This window comes from Taudactylus pleione, unplaced genomic scaffold, assembly GCF_031769625.1.
Source record: "Taudactylus pleione unplaced genomic scaffold, aTauple2 ptg000305l, whole genome shotgun sequence".
Lineage (NCBI taxonomy): Eukaryota > Metazoa > Chordata > Amphibia > Anura > Myobatrachidae > Taudactylus > Taudactylus pleione.
Window position 1 is genome coordinate 1332770 of NW_028284706.1, and position 11413 is coordinate 1344182.

Genomic DNA, 11413 nt, shown 5'->3' on the forward strand with positions numbered 1-11413 from the left:
CAGATCTGCAAAGCTGCCACGTGGTCCTCGGTCCATACCTTTGTGAGGTATTACGCGTTTTTGACACCTTTGCCCCTCAGGGATGCTTCCTTTGGGCGGCAGATTCTCCTTTCAGCACAGGAGCGTCCCCTCCCTTAAAGGATACTGCTTTGGGACATCCCCAAGGTATCCTGTGGATACCCTATTGACCCTGATGTAGAAAATGAGATATGGTAAGAACTTATCTTTGTTATCTCTATTTCTACGAAGTCCATAGGGTTCCACAGGACTCCCACCCTGTCGCACCTGTGCTGCAGATGGGCTTTACTCTGGTCACCGTTTTTTTCCGTCTCCCTCTGGTGAGAATGTGATTCGTGTGTGTGTGTGTGTGTGTGTGTGTGTGTGTGTGTCCAGATCTTTCTTCTCTCTCTCCCTTCTCCTCCGGCCTATGGCTTGGTACGTAACTGAGATGCCTTGGCTCGGGGGCGGGGTATAGGAGGGGGACCCTAGTGCATCCTGGGAGGCTGAAAACTTAACTCTATGGTGCCCGATGCCTGACGTCATCACCTATACCCCAAGGTATCCTGTGGAACCCTATGGAATTCGTAGAAATAGAGATAACAAAGGTAAGGTCTTACCATATCTCATATTTTTTCAGGAAAGGAGGGAGGTAATTCTATTAGCAAACATGACTCTTGGGATCTAAGTATTTCAGCTATACCTATTTTTGTAAAGTTGCAGTTGACCTGTAAAAACAGTTGTTGCCACTTTTTCTAATACAAAATAATAAATTGTACATCATATTACACTGTATTCTATTTCCCCATGTCATCATTTTGGTAGATTGAAGCTTGATTTTAGGATTAGTAGGAAACTTGATTAGAGTATGTAATTAACTCTTCTTTTTTTTTTTTTTTCTTCTGATCTTCAGTGAGCCCGGATCCTCTATTCGATCAAGCCTGGTTAGCCCAATCCACCCTCCCCCAGCTCCTCCTATTGGTTCTCCTATTGGAGGAAGACCCAGTTTCTCTCCTCCTCTGGCTCCTCCACCTCCTCCACCTGCTGGATTATTCCCAGATACTGCCTACCTTCCTCCCCCATCTCCACCAGCCAGTCTTCCCATTTCAGGATTTCCTGCCCCTCCTCCACCCCCAGTACCTTCTATAATGGATTATGTACCTGCCTCCCCAGTCACTCCTCCAGCTCCTGTTGCTGGTGGCCCACCTCCGCCTCCTCCACCCCCACCGCCTCCACCAGGTCCTCCACCTCCTGGTCCCCCACCTCCATCTTTTTCTCATTCAGAAGGAGGAGATTCCTTTACACAGCCCTCCAAACCCAAAACTTCTCTACCACCAGTGAGCGATGCTCGAAGCGACCTCTTATCTGCTATCCGCCAAGGTACATCTCCTGCCGCCATGTCTATCTGCCTCAATTTTGCTGTTAGGGCATGCTAAAACAGTGGCAGTGCATACTGGGATTCCACAGCAGCTGGAGGGCCGCATGTTGATTACTCCTGCTCTATTGGGTCCCGGTAACCAATATATACATATTGTAACTTACCGGACATTAAGTTGGAAGGTGTTCCATGACATAATGATTTGTGATTTTGTTATTGATGATTAATTTCAGTTAAGTGGAGTATGCAGTGTCACTACCACAGCAGAGGAGGATACTCTGAGAAAGGATATGGCTGCTGCTGGGTTTTTTTTTTTTTTTTTAAAGTAAATGCTACCATTTTAGTCATGGCTCCCTACTTCTGCATAAGTAGGATGGAAGAAAATGATAGCGGTCATAACATCTAAATTTGAGGAGCACTTTTTGCTGTGTTGTAAAGGGGTTAGCGTCACAACTCACCAAAGTTATATTACCCAGACATTTCTATTTATATAATTGACTAAGCATAAAATATTTTCAAATATTACAGTAGGACTTTTTAAGTGGATTTATTAGTGGTCTTGCTCTATCCGATCCTAGTTTTCTCGTATTTTTGTACTGTCTATCCTATTATCCTTAATTAGCTGCCCGGGTTTAAATCTTCAAGTTAAGATTTTTTTATGTGAAGGCCCAAAACAGGCTACCTGGGTCAAAGTTCTGCCCGGCACACTCCACCATGAGGTCTGACTGGGACCCCAACCACTCCATTAGGCATCCTAGACCAATTGCAACTCCTCTGTGAAGTTTCATCCAAATCCATCCAGTGGAAGGCCCAGAACAGGCTCCCCGGGTCAAAGTTCTGCCCAGCGTACACCAACGGGAGGTCCGACCAGGACCTCAACCCCTAGTATGTCTTTAGGGATCCAGTGTTACCACTCTGTAAAAATATGTATGTGTAGGAAACCTATAAGCATTGCTTGAAATTCTGATCGGGATAGCAGCCTGTGGTTAACAAGGTGTACCCACACCTCTGTGTAAGCAAATTTAAGAGTATAATCTTAGCCTTAGGCGCTACACTTCAGGGGAAAAATAGAACTCAGGAAATACTCAAGTTTATGCAAAAATTCAGGCGGTGACATCCATGCCTTTTCCGTAAAATATCTGCTGTCTATAGTATATAGCCATATTACACCAAATAAAACCATATTTAAAGGTCATGATAAAATATGCAAATTTAATACATTTAAAAGAACGGAAAATACATAACCTTTAAAATGTTGTTGTACAACATCTGGGATAAAGTGCATTCAATCACTCTCAACAAAATAAGCCAATAAATAAAAGTTGCCAGGTGGCTGCTTTACCAGATGCAGGAAGTAAACATGCGGGTTACAACAAAGGATGATTGATCCGGAATTCTCATCTCTGTCCTCAATGCCCTTCTGCATTTGGTAGAGTAGCCTGGTCCAGCGCCTCCTCTCCTGCCAATGCGTTTCGGGACCACCTGTCCCTTTATCAAGACATCAAGTTTTTCATCCAAATCCATCCAGTGGAAGGCTCAGGACAGGCTCCCCGGGTCAAAGCTCTGCCCAGCGTACACCAACAGGAGGTCTGACCAGGACTCTAACCCCCCCTAAAACCTGGCAGGGATCCAACTGGACCACCTCTAGTTGGTTTCATCCCAATCAGTGCAGGGGTGTAAGAATGCACAACCAGGCAGACAGACAAACAGACCAATGAAATATATATATATATATATATATATAAATATAAAACTTACGAAAACAAATGTTCCTCCGGCACACTGTTATCTTAGGGCTTACTGCCCAACTGGCTCTGGTGCCCTCCTCATGGGGTAAAAACCCTAATGCATACAATCCAAAATGACAGGCGGCACTCAGAGACTTGTAAATCCATAAACCCTCACCAGAGGGATTTATTAAGTGCAAGTGCTGGCCGATGTTTTGGGGTCTTACACCCCTTCCTCAGGACAACATTATATATATATATATATATATATATATATATATATATATATATATATATATGTATATGATATATATATATATATAATTCCTTTATTTATATGGCGCCACAAGTGTTCCGCAGCTGTTACATTACAGTGCAGGACAAGGACACTACTTATATACATTGCTGCAATAGCGATTAAAGCACTCACAATAAGCAGCCGGGAGATGGCAGTCACGTGTTAGGTGACCTAATGGGGAGTAAGGAGTAGAAGAAAATGTAAAGAGAAGCGCATGAGGGAAGAGGTCCCTGCTCGTGAAAGCTTACAGTCTAAAGGTTAGATATAACCTTCAAGTTTACTTCATCGTTTCAGTCACATCAGATTTTCGTCAGGAAGCCTTCCTGACGAAAATCTTTTGTGATTGAAACGTTGAAGTAAACCTTGAAGGTTAAATCTAACCGAACTTTCCTATTTACATTTATGTGAGACCGCCGCTGCCACTTTGTTGTGGTTTGTATCCCCCTTATTCCCCTTAAAGATATCTCTCTATCTTTATCTCCATTATTATTCTTCTAAAATAATATTCTATATTATTCCATGCGGCTGTTGCTATTGCTGTAAAGACTGAAGGCTAAAACGTGATGACTTTTCTTCAGAATTTTGTAACTTTTTATGGTTTAAGTTCTATTTATCTTCTCCAGGTTTCCAGCTGCGGAAGGTGGAGGAACAGATACAGCAGGAAAAGGGAGATGTTGGAGGTAATGACGTGGCCACAATCCTGTCTCGTCGCATAGCTGTGGAGTACAGTGATTCAGAGGATGACTCTTCAGAATTTGATGAGGAAGAGTGGTCTGACTAAATCCATGAGGATTTTGGGTGGAAGGGGAGACCCGATTATATGTAAGGTTATTGCTGCCAGAGAAGATCATCCTAGAGAGCGTTTGAAGACACGACAATGAATGGGTTGTATGGGTTGTATATTTAGGATATCCATGCTTGTCACTGCTGGCCTATACCCTTCCTATTATGGGCGTATATGGCTAGTTGTAGAACGTTTTGCTTGGGTTTGTCAGCATTATTTTGCCATTAACCTTCCACCTCCACCCAGACAAGTTAACAACATAGCGCACACAGAGGAAAAATAACCCCTCTTACATCTAACTAAATAATAAGACATTACATACACCATTTTCCAATATGTTATCCAATAACAGAATGTTAGATATACTCTCTAGCATTTTCAGTAACAGCTGCCTGAGAAAGTAGGATTTACAGTAGGTGAAGTAGGACTATACACAAAACTTGTGCTTCTTATAAAATCCAACCATCTCTGCTTCATATGTACTGAGTATTCGCTTTACAGTTGTTGAAAGCATTAGATGCACACATAGTAAATCAATATATATGCGTGTACATAATCAGTGCTGTTTATGCTTCATTTAGTCACTTCATTCCAGCACTGATATAGTACTTTTCAGTAGATCTAAATCACATCAACCATGTTAACAGACTGTAAACATGCCTAGGAGAGAGGTCTTCATGAGTACTTAATGTACCACTGACAGACAGACTAAAATTTTTAAATAAAAATAACTGTGCCTTTTTAATGTCACTGTTTACAGCAGCTTTCAGCAGTCAAAGAGCGATCACCACCGTATTGGAATATCCCAGTTATATTAAAATTTCCATATTGAGAAAATAGTGGCTGTAAAGTATGATCACCTAGGAATGTGTGTCAGTGAGATTGGGAAATACATAAAAAACAAAGGAGTAGATTTACTAAAATGATGGTGTTGCCCAAAGCAACCTATCAGATACAGTCTATCATTTGTTTTAGGATGCAATAGAGAAACAAAGAGACAGGATCTAATATGTAACCTGCTTTATTTACTGTGGGACAGGTGAAGGATTATTCTTTGCATATATTATAGATATATATTTAGCTATTAGTAATAGTTAGTGCCTCTGTGTCATCCCCAGTGGGGAATATGTGCCCTTAATACATAGCGGTTTCAGAATAAACTGTCTGTGCCACTGGTGAGCAACCTGGTGATATGGGAACAAATCAACCCAATAATTATGTTTTAATTTGTTGGGATAATGTATCTAGAGAGGAAGGTAATTTATTAGTCTTCTAAAAGCTATGCAACAATATTCATTATGTCTACATACTAAATATGTAATTAAATATATACAGGTCCTATGTACTGTAGGTACCTTTACAAAAAAACTACAACAAGAAATGGCTATGTTGTAGAATCGCTTACTAATGAGTTGAATGATGACCTAGAGATCAAAAGTGCCTTAATTGAAGTTGCTTGGGGATTTGTGCCATAAGGGGATAATGCTGTATATTGCGTGTCCCTGACTTTTCCTATGTGACTTGTATTTTTTGTTTTGCTAATATTTACCTGGAACAGTTTATTCTGTATATGTATCTGTTTAATAACTGCTCTATAAAAACATTTAAATGGCTTATGTTCTGTGTTTTTGTGTCATTGTGAATTTAGAATACATTTGGCTATGAGGATCACCTCATGCAGGCAACTTGTCCTGTATCAAATTGAAACCTGTGTATTACAATTTGACTATGGTTTTCATATTACAGTACATTACTAAGTCACCACCATGACCTTTTTATATGGCTTCTAATATCCTTATATTTCACAGGGTATGCTATTGGTGGATGGATAGATTGATTTAGACTCATCCATATAATTAGCTGTGTCTGGAAAACTCCAGACTAGGGGGTAAATTTACTAAGAATCGAGAGTGGTCGAGTTTTAGTTTTTCTAATCTCGATTTGCATCGCCGAAACTCGGGTGATTTTCACGTTTTTCACCTCACAAATTTACTAAGAAGTAAGTTTAGCTGAAAATGAGATGGCCGCAGGTGAAGCAGATCGAGATATCTCCCGGAGTTGCAAATCTCTCCCGAGCTAGCAGCCTGCACATAACAGTGGGATATGTGCTGGCTGCTTGTGTGTTTAGACCTGTAAAAAGCGTGTTTAAACTCTCTAAATAAAATTATGTGAGGTCCCCCCCCCCCCCCAAGAGGCTAACCAGCCCTGGACTTGTCAGCCGGTCCTGGTTCCAAAAATTACGGGGAACAAAACGAGTAGGGTTCCACCATAATTTAGGTACCAGGGCCAGTCCTGGTTTTAAATATAGGGTGAAAAAAATTGTGTAAAGGTCCCCCTATATTTAAAACCAGCACCGGACCCAAAACAGCCGGGCTGTAATGCCACTGCCCGGAGACCCTATTACCGGGGCTCCGTGGCCAAAGCATTATCGGCCCGAGCCGGTCAGGCCAAGCCGGGGATCTCGGGAAGTGGAGACCCCCCCAAGAAAGGGTGTGTCGTCCCCCCGAAGCCCAAGGCTTGGTCTGAAGCCTGGGGCTCTTCCCCGCACCCCTGGAGCATTAGGTACGGGGGTAATAAAGTGTGTAAATCAAATAAAACTATTGTATTTTACAGGGGAACTACAGGTGCCAGCATGCCTGCCCTTTGGCACTTGTTGAACTACAAGTGCCAGCAGGCGGCCAGCACCCATACCCCCACTGTAAAATAAATGGTTAAATAAAGACAAAACACACACCGTGCCTAGTAAAACTTTTTGATACACCTACCCATTTACACATACTTACCTGCTTCCAGATGTCTGTCCCCATCTGAAGTAGAATCCGTGTGCCTGGCCCTGCAAAAAATAATCTATACTCTCCTAGATCCTGGCGCTGCTCTCCGTAGCATCCAGGGTCTTGGTAAAACAAACGAACGAGTTACCCGAACCGGACCGGAGAGATGTAAGTATATGATGTTGCATACACTTACACCTTGCGAAATGACAGCTGGCCGAAGTCAGCTGTAATTTCGCTCGCAACCCGAGAGAATCAGCGGCCGCTTTACATTTAGCGGCCGCTTATTGGCTGGACTCACGTGGTAGCAGCCGCTTTACACCCGAGTTTGTCTAGTAAATTTGCGAGATGAAAAACATGCCTAAACTCACCTGAGATTGCAATCTCGACCAAACTCGAATCTTAGTAAAATTACTCCTAGGTGTATAACCTCAAGTGAGCATATCCAAACAGTTTCTCTTCCCCCTATCATGGTTTTTTTTGGAGTTGCATCTAAGGAAGATGCATTTGACTAGGCTCAATTACCTCATCTCCCACTTGTCCATATGTCCCCGGTTTTTAAGCGAGAGTAGAGGGAATAAACTGTATCCTGTCAGATAATCTTGGATGCTGTGAGCATTTGATGATTTCTTGAAATTAGTGTTCTTGTTTTTTTTTTTTTTGAAGAATGCAGGGACAGGTCTGCCTGTGTGATTATATGATCTAGGACAGGGTCATAATGTGTGGAGGACAATGAAGCAGGAAGCTGCACACTGACAGATAGTGGCAGGCACTGAGTCTCACATCTCTTGGAAGTGATGTGAGGCTCCTGTCACACTGGGGTATGAAGTTTATGCTGCCAAACAGTGTACAGACACTGAACACTATTAAACTTCCGGCTCCTGTGCTCCATGAAAGCCATTTGAACATTAAACCACAGACACAAGCTTCCATACACCCTTATGGTCTCTCTATCATAGAGAGAGATGGATATCTCTCATATATATATATATATATATATATCTATATATATATATATCTCATACCTACCGTCATTTAGATATGTGATATCACTACAAAATTAGCACTGCACTTGATCCACCCAAATTCTGCTCCGATCCATCCAAATCTCACCCCCTATCTGTACGGAAATGTAGTTTTGGTGGTTTGATGTAACAAATCACAATGTATTAGGGTGGCAAGGACACTGCATGAAAGTACGGGTCTGAGGACCAATCAAATGATTACCCAAAAGCCTGGGAACAAGCAGTTGACAGCCTCCAGTGAAAAATTAGGAAGAAGTGAGATTACAATTAATATGGTTGAGGAAACCAGTTAAGAAAATAAAATACCCAACAGAATGTAGTTGTGTATACATAAGTGCATGTTCATATTTAATTATGAGATGTAATGACTGTTATGCAGGCAGCTTCTTATAAACTACTCCTAAAAGTCAGCCACCAGCAATAGTTCAAGGTGCATCGTCTATGTATCTCCTGAGATTTGTCCACCTCTGCACTATGGTTCTATTTTTAGCACTAAAAAATAATAATAATTTTGCAGTACTTTCTTGGTCACTATCATGCTGTTTTAACCGGAGGTTATAAATCTTTAACATGTTTGCTCCTTGCATGGTTTGTAACTTGATTCAGTGTTATGAATATTTTTTTAAAACAAGGATGTATTTCCAATAATTAGCACCAGGGGGCACCAACAGCTGCGTGTTATGAACTTCTTTGTAATGTAAATCATCCATAATTGTTAGTGTACAATGTATGTAAATCTGCCATTGAATCATGAGGGAACAACAGATTGTTAGTCACTACCTAGGACTAAGTCAGAATATTCTAATAGGAAAGTTCAACATTTTTCTCAAGAGCACAAAATATAGCTAGCTATGTGCCTGTTAGAACAATGTGCAGTGGTGTTAATGAAGATGGGGAGATATTGTGTCATCTGGAGCTGCAGTGATAGTGGGTAGACAAAACAATGAAAAGTGGAGGTAAGCAAAATTGCAGCAGTTTGTTTTGCAGAAGTGTGACATACTGGCAAATATAACAGTTACACATTAGCTTCGCCAAGGCAGAATACAGTTCTCTACGGTTTATGAAGAGGGAATTTACAAAACTACTCTGCAAAATAACTCATGTTTGTCATTCCCCTTAATTGTTCCCAGTCCTAGCCCGACTATACCACACAGAATAAATTGGCAGCAGTCCTCGTAGACCAAGTTCTGCAAACTATGAATTTATAAATACAGGGCAGCTTGGCACTGTATGGGACAGAAGTTAAAGAACTGGAAGATTATATCACTGGTATGTCACACAGCCGTAAAACGTAGACAACCCTGGAAAACTTTATACATGTGAAAATTCCCAGGACTTTGCTAATTTTCATGGCTGATGGGATGGGAGCAGTATGCTGTGTTCTGTGGTTGGACACTTGAGGGCAAATTCCACTGGAAACGCTGGCTAAATTGTTGCCAAAATACCTGGACAGATTTTGATGGGGTTTTCCCTATTCTATACAGCAGGGATGGGGAACCTCAGGCTCGGGGGAGACTTATAAAGCCCGCGGAATCATTTGGTCTGGCCCTCTGAGCTTATTTCTGCTAGCCTCATCTGGCTAGCAGGGTGTCTAGAATGACACCCTGCACCCAGAATCTATGCAGCAGTGCCGCCTGGAGCGTCCTGAGGACGCTTTAGATGGTCACACTGCTGCCCTTACAGCTCCCCGGAGCATCCTCAGGATGCTCCAGGCATTGCTGTAATCACCGACGATTGTGGCCTTGCCCTGGTATGACATCACAAGGAGGGTGTGTGGCCTGCATCAGACCCGTGAATAATGTATATATCAAAATGGACCTCGGCAGAAAAAAAGGTTCCCCACCCGTGCTATACAGCATTGGTCGAGGAAAGTAGGAGTATGAACCATTCATCTGTGAGCCGAGCAGTGACTATTTTAGTAACGCAAAGTCACAGTTAAAACTTTGCACCAAGCTACTGTAGAGACAATGAGAGCCAATCAGAGATAGCAATGTGCCCTTTTGCTTATCAGCAGCCTAGAGAGGGGAGGGAGGCAGGGACTGAGTATGGTCACATCTGAGGCAGACTGAGAGACAGCCTCCATCAAACCCATAAAAATGCCCTGATGCAGACACAGTAGCCAGGAAGGAGCCAGGGGAGGCATAGCTATTGGGAATAAAAACAAAACATCAGAACACCATCAAATGATTTCCATTTGATGGTGGCAAACATTGGACTACCGCCAATAAATGGTAAAACCACTACCATTGGAATAAAAACATTGATATTTAATAACCATCAGGTTCTGATGTTCATTCCTACGCTGAACCTGTAGGGGGACTCCACCCTGGAGTGTTCCTGCTCAGCCACGTGTCTTCGGTAAACAGGAGGCACCTCCCTTGGATGTTAGCACTGTTCTCGGACAGGGGCACCATGACGAGGAAGCTCAACAGGAATCCCAGGAAATACAGGGTACATTGTGCAAAGAGGACATTGCTCATCGCCGTATTAGGCAGCTGGGGAGGGGTGCACATGGAGGCTGTGGAAATATGCACAGGAGCCCCAGCCCCAGGGACATGGTGTTGATGCTTGCTGTAGCTGCAATACAAATCTCTCATCCATGATCCTCTTGCACATCCCAGTGGCCGGGCCCCAGCCAGCTGCAGGACAGCAGCAATGGAAGTTGTGGTGACACTGGTGAGTTGCAGGGGACTGTGGTGGCATGGCGTAGGTCGTTATGAGATGCAGGGAGTTTTAATGAGATGAAATTGCTCCCGTGCAAAGTCGGGGCGGGTCACTAGTTTTAAAAATAAAATAAATTCTGATGTATCTTTTGTCAGTATTGGTTTAGTTTAATGCTGTTGAATCTTGCATACAATTGATATTTCCCTCTGCAAAACCTATCTTTTCTAGAGCTCCAAGTAGTACAACATGGGACATGTTAACAGGCCGCTCATGTAGAAAAATAAATATGGAAATAATGATTCCCCACATAAGACTTCTCCTCCTATGATCTGCCTCAGTCACAAGTGATTCTTAGTATGCACTATAATTCGCTGTGTTCCCCCTGCAGCCACTTGTCTCTGCATCATCAGGGTCTTTCTATTTAACAGTGTTCTCATTACTGATCAGCTGCCTGCCACATCCACAACCTTCATTTTGTATGCAGTACTGCACTCCTCTCATTGCACTATAATCTTATCAGCATTTGTTGTTGTTCATTCTGGTGCCATTACACTTCTCAGCTTACCTCCGTAACTATTTCAAGGGGCTTATTGCTTTTCTAGTATAAGGGTTTGAGTTTGCCCCACACAGAAGCCTGTCTTATTTTAGCCTTAGCACTACACCCTGCAATCTATTGGGCCCTCTAATGTAGTCTGGATCTCTTTTGACTCCTGTAATGCAGGATGGTTCCTTTTTGCCTCTGTAATGCAGTCTGGCTCCATTGAGGGCC

At 42.5% G+C, this 11413-nt stretch overlaps 1 protein-coding gene across 1 annotated transcript in view; it reads left to right on the forward strand.

Annotated features, from left to right (window-relative positions):
• Window positions 1-5800, forward strand: part of WASF2 (WASP family member 2) — a 55373-nt gene extending 49573 nt beyond the window's left edge. Inside the window, exons 8-9 of the mRNA XM_088442179.1 lie at window positions 911-1377; window positions 4024-5800. Of these exons, the coding sequence (XP_088298305.1) occupies window positions 911-1377; window positions 4024-4181 (625 nt within the window). The 3' untranslated portion in view covers window positions 4182-5800. The remainder of the gene's footprint in view (window positions 1-910; window positions 1378-4023) is intronic.
• The last annotated feature ends 5613 nt before the right edge of the window (window positions 5801-11413 follow it).